This window comes from Corvus kubaryi, unplaced genomic scaffold, assembly GCF_017639235.1.
Source record: "Corvus kubaryi isolate FWS band 111438036 unplaced genomic scaffold, C.kubaryi_AGA036_p1.0 37300, whole genome shotgun sequence".
Classification (NCBI taxonomy): Eukaryota; Metazoa; Chordata; class Aves; order Passeriformes; family Corvidae; genus Corvus; species Corvus kubaryi.
This window is the reverse complement of record NW_024581093.1, coordinates 122,577-138,700: the sequence shown is the minus strand read 5'-3', so window position 1 is coordinate 138,700 and position 16,124 is coordinate 122,577. Positions and strand designations below refer to the sequence as shown.

Genomic DNA, 16,124 nt, shown 5'->3' with positions numbered 1-16,124 from the left:
CTCCACCTTCCCCTATCCCAGGTTGCTTCAAGCCCCAATGTCCCACCTGGCCTTGGACACTTCCAGGAATGAGGTAGCCATGGTTTCTCTGAGCACCCTGTGCCAGGGCCTCCCCACCCTCACAGGGAAGAATTCCTTCCCGATATCCCCTCTCTCCCTGCCCTCTGGCAGTGGGAAGCCATTCCCCCTTGCAGCATCACCAGAGAGCCACATCCACATCCCAGGAAAGGCGGGGGGGATCAAGGGAACAGCCTCTGATGGAGCTGTTTGTTTTCCAGGAGACACAGCAGTGTACAAGGATGGAGTGTACTGGATCAAGGGCCGCACCTCCGTGGACATCATCAAAAATGGAGGGTTTAAAATCAGCGCGCTGGAGGTGGAGCGGCACCTCCTCGCACACCCCCACATCACAGGTCTGTGCTCTCCTGCTCCCTGGCCGTGCCCAGAGGGGACAGAGCATGGGGACATGGCTCTGGGGACAGCTCTGGCTCAGCAGGTGCACAAAGCCCCCAAGGGCTCGTGCCTGGAGCTCCCTCCCACAAGGAGATGTTTAAGTCCCGCAGTTCCTGCTCTCCCAGGGCCGGAGCTGAGTCAGCAGCAGCTCCTGTTGGATTTTGGAAATGAGACTGTAATTAAATCTGCCCTGCCCTTGTGCATGACCCTGTGCAAGGGGTCAGGAGCGGTGCCCCCAGCTCCCCTCTACACCATCTTCCTCCCCACTGACTCCAGATTCTCAAACCATGGAGCTTCCTGCCTTTTCCATGGTAAAAAGCTCTGTTCTCATGTCAGCCCAGAAGCCCAGGGTGCTTTCCCGTGCTGACATCCCGTGGCATTTTCCTCCCCACACCTGAACCCCTCTTCTGCCCCCCTGGGCCCCAGAAGCTGCTCAGGTTCCTGAGTCCTGTCCCTGTTTCCCCTGCAGATGTGGCGGTGATCGGGCCCCCGGACGTGGTGTGGGGGCAGCGCGTCAGCGCCGTGGTGAAGCTGCGCAAGGGCGAGATGCTCTCCGTGAGGGACCTGAAGGACTGGGCCGGGTAAAACCCCACGGGAGGTGAATGAGGGGCACAGGGGGAGCAGGCTCAAAGCCAGCAGTGTCCTCAGCAGGGACATGCCATAGGATCGCAGAGCCATGGAATTGTTTAGGTGGGAAGGGATCTTAAGGCTCATCCAGTGCCACCCCTGCCATGGGCAGGGACACCTTCCACTGTCCCAGGCTGCTCCAAGCCCCAATGTCCAGCCTGGCCTTGGACATTGCCAGGGATCCAGGGGCAGCCACAGCTTCTTCTCTGGGCACCCTGTGCCAGGATCTCACCACCCTCACAGGGAGGAATTCCTTCCCAATATCCCAGTCTGGCAGTCTGAAGCCATTCCCCCTTGTCCGAGCACTCCAAGCCCTGTAAAAAAGTCTCTCATAAAAAGTCTCCTCTTTTCCCATCTGAGCAAGCCCAACTCTCTCAGCTTTTCCTCACAGGAAAGATGCTCACTATGGTTTAGGTGGCTGCTCATCCCTAAATCTCCTGCCAGGGACACCGGTGACCCAGCCAGGAGATCCCTTCATCCCCCACCTGTGGCCTTGAGGATCCCCCGGGCTGTTCTGGGGGTACCCTGGTGCCAGGCAGGGGGCTTTGCTCAGGCCCCCTGTACCCCCCTACCTGCCCCCTCCCAGAGTGCTCCCCGCACGTCTCTTCCCATCGCTGTCCCCAGCTCTGTGACAGGGACGTCGCTCTCGTGCCCTTGAAAGCGAAGCCCCGGAGGGTCCGGCCGTGCTCCCTGCCCAGCGCTGGCTCCAGCCCCCGCCCGCCTCCCCCTCTCGCCCTGTCGCTCCCCTTTATTTGTTGTGTCACTTACGTTCGCTTGGCCCCTGTTCTCGCACTCCCTGGCAGGAGACACATGTCCCTCTTCAGAGTGATTCATTTTGCGGCTTTCGCCTGCGATGGTGCTTCCCGGCGACAGGCGCCATCCCGAGTTAGCGGCTCCATATGGCCGGGTGCTGGTGGCGGCGGGGGGAGGAGGCCGACCGGGGCTTGGAGGGCTCGGCAGACTTGGCATCTCGCATCAGAGTCGGTGCCAGGGCGCTGCCAGAGCCGGGCCCGGCCCCAGCTTGCTGACACACGGGCAGCAGAAGGCAGGAGAGCCCCCCCTCCGCGCTCCGCAGAGGGCACGGGATGATGCTCGGGGCTGTGATCGCTGCCAGGTCACCGACACGCTCCGGGGAGGTGGCTCACCTGCGGTCCCCTCAGCGACTGGCAGCGGGAACACGGGGTTCTGCATTCCTCACACCGCTGCGTGCCCTCGGGGAGGGTCACTGACCCCGCTGAGGAGCCCCCAGCGATGAGCTGCTCCCTTCAGGGACAGGCTGGGAGCAGGCATCCCACCGCACAGCTCCAGAGGGGCTGGGAGCCCGGGGCTGAGCTTAAATGGGCTCCTAGGTGGGGCTGGTCGGGGCTGTGGGTGCTCCCGGGAAGGCTCAGCTCCTTCTGCCCAGCTGTAACTGCTGCACTTTGGTGTTGCAGGGACACCATGGCTCCCTACACCATCCCCACGGAGCTGATCGTGGTGGAGGAGATCCCGCGCAACCAGATGGGCAAAGTCAACAAGAAGGAGCTTCTGAAGCTCTTCTACCCAGCCTAGTGCCCACCCGGGGGGGCTTGGCCCTGATCCACGGCCGTTCTGCCCCTGAGGAAGAGCCACAGGGATCATCCCTGGCAGGTCTGGGTTCGCTGCAGCCTAGTCCATGATTATTGTCCGATAAAAGTAGGATTTTTCCTGCCTGGCTGAGCCAGAGCTGCAGAGTTAGGGTTTCCTTGTGTTGGGAGCCACTTGTAGGAGTCACAGAATCCCAGAGTGGTTTGGGTTGGAAGGGACCTTTTAAAGCCCATCCAGTGCCACCCCTGCCATGGGCAGGGACAGCTTCCACTGTCCCAGGCTGCTCCAAGCCCCGTCCAACCTGGCCTTGAGCACTTCCAGGGATCCAGGGGCAGTCACAGCTGCTCTGGGCACCCTGTGCCAGGGCCTCCCCACCCTCCCAGGGAATGATTTCCCGGCAGAAATAAAGAATAAATCAAAATCACACATAAATACTGTGTTATCCAGTGCATCCTCCACATACAGGTTATCCCAGCACACTATTGGTAAATCCCGCCTTTATACATGGAATTCTGTCCCTGTTTGACTCCACACGTGAGCTGCCATCCCCAGGGGGTCGATAAAGCCAGTGGGGGACAGCAGAACTGCCCTGTGGGTTCCCAACCAGTGGATCCGCTGCTGAGGGGGTGACAGGGCGCTCCAGCAGCTGATGGGGCTCTGGAAGCACCAGGAAGAGCAAGGAGCAGGAGGAACAAGGATTCCTTGGTCAGGGTCACTAGAGCCCCAGAAATCTGGGAGGACATGTAGAGAACATGGAGGGGACCGTGGCAGGCACATGGTGCTGGGCCGAGCGGGCTGGGATGGGAGTGGGGCTGGGAAAAAGGGGAAGGGGCTATGGATGGCGACAGGCTTTCCCCACCCCACCTCACCTGCAGAGGGGTCTGGTCACACGCCTGCTCTGTCCATCCCAACACCCTGCCCACAGCACCTCCTGCATTTCCGTACTTCAGGCTCAAAAGGAATTGCGATGGGAACACGAGGGACACCCAGAGCTCGCCGGCCGCCTCTCAGTGTCCCACAGCCCAGGCACAGGGACACACGTGTGGAGCCGAGCTCCAGCGGGAGGGCCCGAGCGGATCCTTTGTTAAAACATCAACGATGCAGTAAATTTTTTAACTTACCAAATAGATCAATATCAAATTATCATGTCTCGCATTCATAACTCTTAAGCAAGCAACAATGGAGAGAGACAAGGTCACTGGAGAATAAATAGCAGCGAAAGCTCTTAATGATCTATCATTCTCGACAACCCCGGGCACCCCGCACCAGCCCGGTGACAAGATCATTAATAAAACTCTGCAGGAACGCTATCGATTGCTTTGATGGATGATCACAGGTAGCAAATACTGTAAAACACCTGGTTGTCACACACAAAATGAGCAGTTTGACTCACACCTCGCGCAGGGACCTGCCTGGGGCTCTGCCGCGTTTGCTCCTCGGGGATTCCCGCAGGGAGGGTGGTCAGGGTGACCCCCAGTTTGGGGCTGCCATCCATGCTGGAGCCCCATGCTTCCACCTCCACTCCCACACCGCTCCTCACCCCTATAGGTGGGACCCGTTAATTAAAAGCCTCGTTAAAGCACCTGGGCACAGTGCCCTGGTTGGGAGCTGAGCTGGATGGAGATGGGGTGACCCAGTGCCACTGGATGAACGTGGAGACCTCCAGGAACACCAGCACAGGCAGGACCCCTGGGATGGATGGGGGTCCCGAGGCCGTGGGCTCTGGCCCCCCACGCTGCATCCCTCGGGGTGCAGGGGGGGCTGTGTGTGTCCCCCCAGCTCCGGGCGCTTCGCTTGCGAGCCACGTCGGCATTGACGGTCGGATCATGTGTACACAACCATTCAATTACCCCGTAATGGCTGCAGGCGATTAAGCCATCAATCTCCTTCATTAGGGCCTGCCAGGCCCGGCCCAGCAGCACCCAATAAAACCGTTAAAACAACAACCACAGCCCAAAGCAGCGGCTTTAATGCACTGACCCCAACCTCAGCCCGTGGCAGCGCTGGGGGTGTCCCCAGCCCTGGGGCAGCCGGGGACCCACTCACCCCGAGGGGGTATTGCCCTACTGGGGCGTCCCCGGGGAGCTGGGGGCTGCCCACCCCTCTGTGCCCCCCGGCTCGGCACGCCAGGACCTGCTCCAGCATTTTATAGCTGACATTATCTTTTATTGCCTTATAAAATCCAAGCTCCGGTGGCTTTATGGGGCTGCGCCGGTGTGTGGCACCTCTGCACTCCCAGCTGCTCCCTCTGCCCTCCTGGGCGCTGCCCTGACCCCTCCAGTCCCCGCACTGGGGTCACAGCTGGTCCCACTGCCCCACACGTGAGGGACACGACTGGTGCCACACCGGGGTCATGGCGGGCCCAGCTGCCCCCCACATTAGAGACGTGACTGGTCCCAACACATACGGTGGGGTACAACAGCCCCAACACCCGTGACACTTGCGCCGCTGGGCAGCTCAGAGGGTGTCAGCCGGGAGGGGGGAACCCTCCAAAATAGGGTGACCCGGCGCCCAGAGCAGCAAGGGAAGTTGTAGTCCTGGGCTGGTCCTGCTTGGACCCAGCATTTGTGGGACCTCAAATCCCTGCACCCCAGTGAGAGCCCCGGTTTGCAGGGGCAGAGGGGCGGGGGGTGTCAGTGCAGGGACAGCGGGGGGGGCCGGGGTCCCTGTCGTGCTGCAGCCGCGGCCGTGCCAGGGGCAGCCCCGTCCCCACGAGCGGGGCTGGCGCCTTGTCAGAGCCTGTCACGTCTGCCACCCCCGCGCCGCGGTGCCGGTGGCAGGGAACATCTGCTCGGCCGCCCCGCTGCCAAGGCGCGTCAGGGTCAGGGGCAGCCGCCGGGACCCCCGGCCAGCGCCGCTGGGGCGGCTCCTCGCCGTGACACTGATGCGGGGTGACGGGGCAGCGGGGCGGACGGATGGGATCGGACAGACAGACGGGCAAGTGAGCGCCGCTGCCCCCGCCAAGGCCCGGCCACGCCGCGGGCCACCGGTGCCCGCCGCTCACCCGCTCATGACACGTCCTTGGGGACACCGGCAGCCCTGCCACCGCCGCTCAGCTCCTGGGTATGGACAGGACACAGCCTGCACCCCTCCTCCTGTATCCCTTTTCCCACGCCTTGTTCCCCATCCCCGTGCTGATGACCCGCACCGGGAGGGCACCGAGGGCATTTATTGCCAAGGAAGGGACAATGCCGGGCGGGGGTCCCCACAGCTGCCGAGCAGGGACGAGCTGATGCTACCAGTGACACCGACCCATTGTACACTTCCTTGCCAGGCCCAGGACTCGGTTTTCCGGCAGGGCAAGAATCCCTCGACCCCTTCGCCCTGCCCGAAGGCTCGCGGCTCTCCATCCCTGCTGCACCGGGGCCCCGCGCCGGCGGGCGGGGAACGCTCCCCGGTGCGGCACCCCCGGCTGCGAGCAGCACCGCGGCCGGTGGCCGGGACGATGCTGCCACCTGGTGCCACGACACGGCGGCGGCCGGGACCGGCACCGAGGGTCAGGGGAAACACCGGGACCGGCTACGGGGTCGGGGGAAACACCGGGACCGGCAGCGGGGGTCGAGGACAGCGCTGGGACTGGCCGCGGGGGTCGGAGGAAGCACCGGGACCGGACCCGAGGATCGCGGGCTGCACCGGGACCGGGGGTCGGGGGACAGCGCCGGGACAGACAGCGGGGGCCGGCAGCCTTGTCGGGACTCCCGGAGCAGCCCCCACCCTCGCCGCCCGGGGGAACCCGCCGGGACCAGGAGACCGCGGGACGCTGCCGTCCCTCTCCCGACTCCGCGCTGGGACCGGCCCCGACGCCAACACCGATGGCAGCAGCACCGGGAACGGCCGGGAACAGACGGGCGGGCTCACCCCGACGCGGGGCGCGGCCGAGCGGGGCGCGAAGAACTGCTCCCGGTCCCCTCTCCCTGTCCTGATCCCAGTCCCGGTCCAGGCCCCTGTCCCGCTGTCGGTGTTGGAGCCTGTCCCTGTCTCGGTGCTGGCGCCGGTGCCTGTCCCTGTCCCTGTGCCTGCCCCTCTCCATGTCCCTGTCCAGATGCCGGTCCTTTCTCCCTGTCCCGGTGCCGGTGCCGATGCCAGTGGTTGTTCCGCTGCCGGTGTCAATCCCGGTCCCTGTCCCTGTCCTTGTCTCGGTCCCTGTCCCTGTGCCGGTGCCGAAGCCGGTCCTTGTCCCGGCGCCGGAGCAGCCGGGGGGGCAGCGGGCCCGGGTCTCCCCCTCCCGCCCTCCCCGTCGCGGCATCCTCGGAGCGCGCCCGGCGGCAGCTGCCGCGTTCCGCCCGCCCTGCCCGGGGCTGCGCACCCCCGGCCCCGGCCCCGCTCCCCCGGCCCGGGCAGCAGGGACCCCCCCGCGCCCCCCTGCATCCCTCCACGCCCCCCGCATCTCCCCCGTCGGGCCCCCGCCGCGCCAGGCCGGGCAGGGGGTGCGGGCTGAGGGCCGGGGGCGGCGGGGCCAGCTGCCCGCGGGGGGGTCCGGTGCCCGCAGCACTTGTGCTGTCACTCAGCCAGGCCCGCCGCTATTTCAGCTCGGGGCCGGCGGCCGGGCTGTGCCCCGCTCCGCCATGGGCCCCCCGCTCCTCCTCGCCTGCCTGCTCGCCCCGCTCTGCGCTCGGGTAAGGGGTGCGGGGACCCCGGGGTGGTGGGGACGGGGTGGGACGGGGTGGGATGGGGACCCCCAGCTCTGTGCCCCAGGAGGGCTGGCTGGGACGGGGAGCCTGGACGCTGAGCCAGGAGGTGGCCGGACCCCAAACCTCGTGGAAGCTCGTCCTTGGGGGCAGCGGGGATGGGGCTAGGGGTGATGGGGGCTCGGAGCCCCCCTTGAGGCATTTCTCACCCCACAGATGGCGGTGGCAGGGGGGGGCCTGCGGCTCCGGCACAGTGCCTGCGCCTGTGACTGGGATGGACTGAGATGGAATTCGGGGGAGGGTTAGGCACTTAAAGACACCCTGCTCCCCTTTTTCCCACTCCCCAAGTGTGGTCCCAGACCTCCCTGCACCCCCCTGCCCACTCGCGCCCCCCCAGAGCCCCTCATCCTGGTCTCGGGCCGGAGCCACATGGGGCCGTTGGGATTCTGGCCTGGCCCCTGCGCTCGGCTGCTTCAGGGCAGGGGAAGGAGAGGGGATCTGCAGGGCAGCCCCCACAGGAACAGGGTCCCCAGCGTCCCTCCCTCACATCCGGATCCCCCCAGCTCCAGCGGCCCCCAGGGACGGGCGGGGGGTTCCTCCTGATGGAGGAGGGCGCAGAGAAAGAACTGGAGGCCACAGCGCGGCGCCCGAGCCTGAACCAGTCCCCTGTCCTGCCCATCCCGTGGGGCTGGTACACAGCCCCCCCCCCCCTTCCCACACCTCCCTCCCAGGGACCCCCGGCACAGCCAGCCGCGCTGCCCCGTTCCCCCGTCCCCCATCAGGGCGCACAAGCGGCCCCCCGGGGCTCCAGGGACTCCCCGGCAGCCAGCGGTGCAGGCACAGCTGGGCACAGATGTGGGTGCAAGGCTGGTGCTGCCCAGATGTGCTCCCTCCTCGGGGAGGAGCAGCGCCTGCCCCCGGAGCCCAGGACGAGGGTGGCACGGAGCCGGGGGGTCGGCGGCTGCATGCACAGCTCCCACGCTCCCCATGGCTCCCCCCCACAATCGCCCCAATTCCCTGACCTCGGTCCTGCACAGCCCCTAAACTCATTCTTGCCCCCACCGCTCCCTGACCCCCCTGCAGCCCGCCAGGACTCCTGTTCCCCTTGTTTCCGTCCCAGGTCTCCCCCTCACAGCCCCCAGCTCCACCCCAGGCACTCAACTCCCTCTGCCTCCCCCCAGCACCTCAGAACTGATCCCTGACACCTCACCCTCCCTGCCACATCCGTGTGGTGACAGTGACGTGTGGCGGAGGCTATGGTAGATGCTGCCTGCCCAAACTACCCCCCCTGCAGGGGTCCCGTGGGGCACAATCCATGCCCAGGGCACCACTGGGGTCATTTGTGGGGCACCCCTTCCTGGTGAGCCCAGCAGGACACCCATCACCATCACACCGGGATGGCAGGGGACAGCTGACACGCAACTCCCAGGGAAGCTGGGTGGCCTCTGCATTCCCCCAGATCCAATCCCAACCCCAACCCCATCAGGGGCACCCAGCACTGTGCATACCCAGCTCAGGTTCAACTCCCTGCCCACTGCCCTGGCATTCCACCCCACTCCGGAGTTTTGGGGTCACGGGCAGCACCATGTCCCCCGCAGGGTGCCAGCCCAGCCCAGCCAGGTGCTGCAGCCCCGCAGGCCTGGCGGCAGCAGGAGGCTCCTCGGCGGGTGAAGAGGGCCTGGGTGATCCCCCCCATCAGTGTCTCGGAGAACCACAAGCGCATCCCCCACCTCCTGGTGCAGGTAGGAGAGAGCCCCCCACCCTCTCACCAGCTTGCAGAGTGGGGACATCCCGGGCAGGGGGATTACACAGGGGCACTCCCAGAGGGGCACAGACCCCCAGCTTGGGACCCCCAGCCCTGATTTTCCTGGGGCAGATCAAGTCAGACAAGCAGCAGCCCGGGGGGGTGATCTACAGCATCAAAGGGCCGGGGGTGGATGAGGAGCCCCTGGGCATCTTCTCCATCGACAAGTTCAGCGGGAAGGTTTTCCTCAACGCCATGCTGGACCGGGAGGAGAACGACCGCTACCGGGTAAGGATGTTCCTGGGTGCCCACAGCCCCTCCCTGGGCCCCCAGCCAGACCCCGACCCCCCTGCTCTGCACCCACAGCTGAGAGCCTTCGCGCTGGACCTGGGCGGTGTCACCCTGGAGGACCCCACCGACCTGGAGATCATCGTGGTGGACCAGAACGACAACCGGCCGCTCTTCCGGCAGGACGTCTTCACCGGGCATGTGGTGGAGGGGGCTGAGCCAGGTGGGTCCAGCCGGGGGGCTGGGCTGGGGGGCTGAGCCAGCCCCTGTGCCAGCACCCACTGGGCGCTCCTGCGGCCACAGGGACCTGTGTGATGACCGTGGATGCCACCGACGCCGATGACCCCGACACGGATAACGCGGCACTGCGCTATTCCATCCTGGAGCAGGGCGCTGCCGCAATGTTCAGCATCAATGCCACCACTGGGGAGATCTGCACCGCACGGCCTGGCCTCGACCGGGAGGTAGCGGGATGGGGTCACCTGGGTGGGACTGGGGGGCACTGGGACTCGGGGCAGTCACGTACACCCCACATGGTGAAACCACATCTCCATCCATGAGCAGACCCAGGTGTGGGGACAGGGTGGGTGGGCAGCAGCTGGGGGATCTCTGTGCTCCCTGGGGGCTGGAGGGACTCAGCTCTGGCCCCCTCATTCCCCACAGACCATGGGGGTGTACAACCTGACGGTGCAGGCGGCCGACATGTCCGGGGACGGGCTCACCACCACGGCCATGGCCGTCATCTACCTGGAGGACATCAACGACAACCCTCCCGAGTTCACCAAGGAGGAGGTAGCGGCCGGGTGGGGTATGGGGTCAGCGGGGTGGGAGCTGGCCCCCCGGGGAGCTGCAGCATCCCAAAGGGGCAGAGTCCAGCCCCACACCGCTCTCCCCCAGTTTTCCATGGAGGTGGAGGAGCAGGCGGCCGGCGTGGACGTGGGCAAGGTTTTTGTGCATGACAAGGACCTGGCGGGCTCCCCCAGCTGGTTGGCCAAATTCACCATCCTGGAGGGCGACCCCGAGGGCGTCTTCGCCATCCGCACCGACCCCCACACCAACGACGGCGTGCTCTCCGTGGTCAAGGTGGGCACGGGGCAGCCGGGGACACCGGGGGTCTCATGGCTCGGCTGACCCGTGGCCCCTCTCGCAGCCGCTGGACCACGAGGTGCGGGACCGCTTCGAGCTGACGGTGTCGGTGCAGAACGAGCGGCCGCTGGAGCCCTCGGCCCCCGCCAGCCCCCGGGCGCTGGCCACGGTGCGGGTGCGGGTGCGGGACGTCAACGAGGCGCCCGTGTTCCGCGAGAACCCGCGGCGGATCAGCGTCCTGGAGGGGACCCCCCCGGGCACCGCCATCACCACCTACACCGCCAGCGACCCCGACACCCACCAGATCCAGACACTCTCGTGAGTCCCGCTCCCCTCCCATCGCCCCCGGCACCCGCTGGGGGAGGAATTTGGGGCGATGTCTCACGCACCCCCCTCGCCCACAGCTACGCGCTGCTCTACGACCCCGCGGACTGGCTGCAGCTGGACCCTCACGCCGGCACCGTCCGCACCAAGCGGGAGCTGCTGCACCCGTCCGCCTTCCTGCAGGGCGGCTGGTACATCGCGCTGGTGCTGGCCCGCGATGACGGTGAGCAGCCGCCCCCGCTGTCCCCTCGCTCCCGCTGCCCCCACTGACCCCTGTGCTCTGTCCCCAGCCGAGCCCCCGCTCTCGGCCACCGGCACCCTCTCCATCGAGATCGTGGAGGTGAACGACCACGCGCCGCAGCTGCAGCCGCCGGCCGGGGTGCTCTGCGGGCGGCCGGGACGGGGCGGGACCCTGCTCCTGGGGGCCACCGACGATGACCGGCCCCCCCACGGAGCCCCCTTCCACTTCCAGCTCAGCCCCCAGCACCCCCAGCTCGCCCGCAACTGGAGCATCGCCCGCTTTAATGGTGAGGGTCAGCCGGGGTGGGGGGATGCTCCATAGAGGGTCCCGCTCACCCCCTGCCCCCCCGCAGTGACCCACGCCGTGCTGGCCGTGCTGGCGGAGCTGCCCGAGGGGTCCTACTCGCTTCCGCTGCTGCTCCGGGACTCGGGGACCCCCCCGCGGGAGCAGCAGCAGCTGCTGAACGTCTCGGTGTGCCACTGCGGCCGGGACGGCACCTGCCTGGACGGGGTCCTGGCCGCGGCCACAGCCGGGGCCGGCATTACCCTCGGGGCCCTCATGATCATCCTGGGCAGCACCATCCTCCTCCTCGGTGAGTGACACCCCCACAAGCCTCACCCCACACCTCCATCTCCCCCCCGGCACCCCAGCCCTGTGCTGGTCCTGGCGATCCCTCCCGAATGCCACCAGCACATTCTGTCACTTTGTTCCCCATCCATCACCCCATCCTGGTCCTATCCGACCCCTACCCATGGCCCTCAACACCTCCCCCCTACCCAGCAACCCCTTCCGACCGCTCTCAACACCCCCTTAACCATTTCCCTCATTGCCCATCCCACCCCAATCCCTACCTCCATCCCTATCCCTCCTTCCAGCCCAACTCATCCCACCCCAGCCATCGCCCCGTGCCCCCCGTGCCTCCCCACACGCGTGTCCCCGTGTCCCCGCAGTGCTGGCGGGTCTGGGCGCTGCGCGGGTGCGCAGCCGCCGCCGGGCCCTGCGCAAGGGGCTGCTGCAGCGCTCGCGGGACGACATGCGCGACAACATCCTCAACTACGACGAGCAGGGCGGGGGCGAGGAGGACCAGGTGAGCAGGACCCTTGGCAGGGGTGTCCCGAGGGTCCGCAGCTCAGCCCTGCACATCTAAACCCCGTCCCGGCCCCGCAGGACGCCTACGACATCAACCAGCTCCGGCACCCCGAGCTCTTCTCCCCCCGGACCAAGCCCCCCCTGCGCAGGGACGCCCCGCTCCGCTCCGGGACCCCCCTGGCCCCCCGCAAGCTGCCCAGCAGCCCCTCCGACATCGAGGACTTCATCAATGAGGTGGGTCAGAGCCCGGCACTCTCGCCCGCAGTCCCCCATGGCCGGCGGGGCTGACGGTGGCCCCCTGTCCCCGCAGGGGCTGGAGGCGGCTGACAGTGACCCCAGCGTGCCCCCCTATGACACGGCCCTCATCTACGACTACGAGGGCTCGGGCTCGGTCGCCAGCCCGCTCAGCTCCATCGTGTCCAGCCTGACGGACGAGGACCAGGACTACGACTACCTGAGCGAGTGGGGGCCGCGCTTCCGCCGCCTGGCCGACCTCTACGGGCACTAGCGGGGATGGGGGCAGGAGGGGACACCCCACTGCCCACGGAGGGGCTGGGGCAGGGACGGGGCAGAGGGAGCTCACACACACACACACACAGACACACACACAGAGGAGATGTCCAGCTGCAGCGGTTTCACAGATGGACACGCACAGGACGCCCGGCTGGAGCGGCTTTGCACACGCGTGTGCAACGAGAGGCCTCCGTGCAGGGGGTGCACAGCCACACACAGAGCCCAGCCCAGCAAACCTGGGGGGGACGCCCGGGTGAGCCCCACAGAGCTGAGAAGGGGGCGAGGAGACCCCTGGTGACCCCCATAATAAAGAGCAGGGGGTTGGTGGCGGGGGCGTGTGACCCTCCCCACACCAGCGACCCGTAGAAACAAGGCACTTTTATTGGGAGCCGGCAGCACCCCCGGGGGGCGTCACCCCCGCCCCAGGGCTCCCAGCACCGCTGCTCCTGGGGCAGGATCCGGCCCCACCGCGGGGGAGGCGCTGCTCCCCCGGCCCCTCCACCACGCGTGTCCTGCTATTCCCATTACATCCCTGCACTGGGGTCCCACACCGTGCTCAGCCCCCCCAGCAGCAGGGAGACCCCAGGGAGCGGGGGGGGGGGGGGGGCCCGGCAACATCTCGCGGGGGGGCTCCGGGGAGCGCAGCATCCTCTTGGTGGAGGCGGCCAGACGGGAATAGTCGTGGGGGATGGCGCGGGGGTCCAGCAGGGGCAGGTGGTCCTCGCGGGGGGGCCGGCGGAACAGGGGCGGGCGGCGCTGGCTCTCGCCGTCCTGCAGGGACTGGGGCAGGCTGCGGCCCCGGCTCTCGGGCAGTAACATGATGCTGAGCACGGCCAGGATGGCGAAGGAGGCGAACACGACGTGGTGCAGGAAGAAGCCGCGGCTGTTGGGGATGGCGGTGATGGGCGCCGCGGCCTTGCCCACGAAATTGGCCCCCACGACCAGGCCCAGCCCGGCGCCCCTGGGGGAGGAACACGCTCAGAGGGGGCCCTGCCCGGTGTCTCCCGCTCCGGGGTAGCACAAGAGGGAGGCAGCTCCCCGTTACCTGACCACGGTGGGCAGAACCTCGCTGGCAAAGAAGATGCTGAGCATGGTGACAGCGTGGGAGGCGGCCGTGCCCACCACGGACAGCGTCAGGACAATGAGCTCCAGCAGGTCTGGGGGGGGCGAAGCACATCAGGGGGCAAATTCTGCACCCACCTCTTTTCCCCCTGTCTGGGGCTGCGTCCTCGGGGGTCCCGCGAGGGTCTTACACTGGGTGAGGGCCAGCAGCAGCAGGGAGGAGATGCCGGTGAGGACGGTGCAGAGCAGGAGGATGGCGCGGCGCCCGAAGCGCTCGGCCGTCAGACACACGAAGAGGCAAGCGACCGCCTCGGTGCTCACAAGCACCAGGTGGGAGGAGAAGAAGTGGGGCAGGTGCGGGACCAGGTTGCGGGTGAAGCAGTGGCGGATGCCGGAGCCGATGAACCTACGGGACAGCGGGGTCAGGGGGCCGCGAGTGGAGCCCCCACATGCCCACCCCGCCGACCCCCCCGCCGCTCACGCCGCGAAGCCGAGGATGGCGCCGTTCTTCCAGATGACCCTGGTGCCGCAGATCTCGCAGACAGAGTGGTACCGGGGCTGCCCCTCGGACACGGCCTCCAGCTCTGCCGGGAGAAGGGAACCCGGGATAGAGCCGGCTCTGTCACACCCCCCACCTACCCACCCACACAACCACGGCTTTGGGGATGGGGCCGATCGCCCTCGGAGTCCCCCACGCACCCGCGAGGAGGCTGTCCTGGGGGCAATTGTCCTCGGCCAGCGCCTGCAGGGTCTTCCTGGCCCTCTCCAGTTGCCGTGTGGCCAGCAGCCAGTGCGGTGACTCCAGCAACAGTGCCGGGCACCTGGGGCATGAGTGTCAGGTCACGGGGCTCCCCATGGGCCTGGCCACCCTCCAGCACTGACCTTCCCACCCGGATTCAAAGCAACGCTGCCCAGAAACCCTCAGCTTCAAACCTGAGCAAACATTTGCCCAGGGTGGGGGGGTTCCACTCCTCTGGAGAGCCCCGGGTGGCCTTTGATCCCCGCCGCGGCCCTGGGCAGGGTCTGCCGGGCTGGGAACAGCTTGGCACCAGCCCCGTGGCACAGCCCAGCCCCACGCAGCCCCCTGCCCGGGGGGTCCTTACCACCAGCAGGCAGCCAGCAGGGCCAGGATCATGGTGACAGCGCCCTGCAGCACCCGCCAGTCCCGGCACAGCAGAGCCAGTCCCGGCAGCAGCAGCTCCCCGGCGATCCAGAAGAATCCGGCCACCATTGTCACCCCCAGCCGGTGCGGGGGGTCACACAGCTCCAGCCCTGGCAGCGAGTGAGGGGGCCACCATGGGTGCCAAGCACACAGGGCTTCCATCCTACACCCTGGAGCATCCTATATCCTGGGACATCCCACAGCCTGCAGCATCCTGCTCCCAGTGCATCCTGGAGCACCCCCAGTCCCCGCACCCCTATGGCCGCCCCCATCACACTCACGTGCCACGTAGAGGGCGAGGAAGGCTCCTGCCAGCGCGACCCCGAAGAGCAGCCGTGCCACCAGGACCATGAGGAAGTCCACAGCCAGTGCCACGCCGAGGCCCACGGGCACGGCCAGCGCCAGGGACAGCAGGAAGGTGGGACGGCGGCCGAACCTGCCAGGGACGGGCTGTGAGAGGGGCTGGGCACGGTGCCACCTGCCCATGGGGGCTGCCCGGGAACCCCCTTTACCTGTCACAGGCCAGGCCGGCAGTGACACTGCCCAGTGTCCAGCCCAGCAGGTGCGTGGTCTGCTCCAGTGGCACCTTCCAGCGCGAGGCACACACCAGGTCCCACTGCAGGGGACACAGCAGGGAGGTGTCAGCTTGGGGACCTTGGGAGACCCCCTGCCGCTGCCCACAGGGCTGGGATGGATGGGGCTGAGGGGCTTCTGGACAGCTCCCACCCCACAAACAGGAATGTGGGGACAGATGTGAGGGGACAGTACTGGTGATTCCGAGAGCCCTGGACACCCTCCAGCCCCTCAGCCCCCTTCCCCAGGGCTCCCCCAGCCAGCCCCAAACCCCCTCCGTGGGGTCGTCCACCCTGCTCCCCCCTGCCCACCCAGGGCTTTCCCGTGGGATCCTTACTGGAGTCCCCAGCTCCCTCTGGGGGCTGGGACCCCCCAGTTTGTTCGCAGCTGTCCCCCCCCACGGCTTTCCCAGGCCCCTCCCTTAACCCCTCCTTTACCCACGGGACCCCTCAGCCCCCTCCAGCACCGCAGACTGCCCCAGGCTCGGGGGTCCCCCACTCTCCCCAGCCCCGTGCCCCACCTGTGTGACGAGGTTGGCGCGGAGGCCGGCGGCGGGCAGCGCGTAGTGCCAGCCGCGGGTGCAGGGCCCGGTGCCGTTGGGGCGGGGGGCTCCGGGGGGGTAGCGGTAGAGCTGGCAGGGGCTCCAGCCGCCGCGGAGGCGCGGGACGGCGGCGCGGAGCAGCGCGGGGCCCCCGAGGCGGCGGAGCGGCGGCGGCAGCAGCGCGGTGTCGGGGCGGCAGCGGTGCGGGGGCTCCGCGCCCAGCGCCC

The 16,124-nt window shown here is 67.5% G+C and overlaps 4 protein-coding genes across 9 annotated transcripts in view; 3 read left to right on the top strand and 1 right to left on the bottom strand.

Annotated features, from left to right (window-relative positions):
• The window catches only part of ACSF3 (acyl-CoA synthetase family member 3), a 51,559-nt gene extending 48,656 nt beyond the window's left edge, over window positions 1-2,903 (top strand). For 4 of the 5 annotated variants that reach the window (XM_042027009.1, XM_042027005.1, XM_042027008.1 and 1 more), the window contains exons 8-10: window positions 279-413; window positions 923-1,034; window positions 2,514-2,903. In XM_042027009.1, the coding sequence (XP_041882943.1) occupies window positions 279-413; window positions 923-1,034; window positions 2,514-2,631 (365 nt within the window). In that variant the 3' untranslated portion in view covers window positions 2,632-2,903. Of the gene's footprint in view, window positions 1-278; window positions 414-922; window positions 1,035-2,513 lie in introns of those variants that run through there. The other variant, XM_042027007.1, reaches the window with a different exon arrangement.
• Window positions 2,904-5,530: 2,627 nt separating this feature from the next.
• LOC121664425 (basic proline-rich protein-like) lies at window positions 5,531-7,084 on the top strand. The gene has a single exon (XM_042027730.1). The coding sequence runs from the start codon at window positions 5,531-5,533 to the stop codon at window positions 7,082-7,084; it is 1,554 nt and encodes a 517-aa protein (XP_041883664.1).
• A 33-nt stretch (window positions 7,085-7,117) lies between these two features.
• Window positions 7,118-12,834, top strand: CDH15 (cadherin 15). Its single transcript, XM_042027001.1, has 14 exons — window positions 7,118-7,262; window positions 8,873-9,016; window positions 9,151-9,306; window positions 9,385-9,529; window positions 9,610-9,770; window positions 9,970-10,098; window positions 10,204-10,389; window positions 10,457-10,710; window positions 10,797-10,939; window positions 11,007-11,243; window positions 11,310-11,549; window positions 11,908-12,044; window positions 12,125-12,280; window positions 12,357-12,834. The coding sequence occupies exons 1-14, from the start codon at window positions 7,212-7,214 to the stop codon at window positions 12,552-12,554; spliced, it is 2,337 nt and encodes a 778-aa protein (XP_041882935.1). The 5' UTR covers window positions 7,118-7,211; the 3' UTR covers window positions 12,555-12,834.
• An 88-nt stretch (window positions 12,835-12,922) lies between these two features.
• The window catches only part of SLC22A31 (solute carrier family 22 member 31), a 4,342-nt gene continuing 1,140 nt past the window's right edge, over window positions 12,923-16,124 (bottom strand). The window contains exons 2-9 of one of the 2 annotated variants that reach the window (XM_042027004.1): window positions 15,296-15,399; window positions 15,065-15,219; window positions 14,725-14,893; window positions 14,321-14,442; window positions 14,103-14,205; window positions 13,813-14,027; window positions 13,605-13,716; window positions 12,923-13,442 (exon numbers count right to left, since the gene is read on the bottom strand). In XM_042027004.1, the coding sequence (XP_041882938.1) occupies window positions 12,971-13,442; window positions 13,605-13,716; window positions 13,813-14,027; window positions 14,103-14,205; window positions 14,321-14,442; window positions 14,725-14,893; window positions 15,065-15,219; window positions 15,296-15,399 (1,452 nt within the window). In that variant the 3' untranslated portion in view covers window positions 12,923-12,970. Of the gene's footprint in view, window positions 13,521-13,604; window positions 13,717-13,812; window positions 14,028-14,102; window positions 14,206-14,320; window positions 14,443-14,724; window positions 14,894-15,064; window positions 15,220-15,295; window positions 15,400-16,124 lie in introns of both variants that reach the window. The other variant, XM_042027003.1, reaches the window with a different exon arrangement.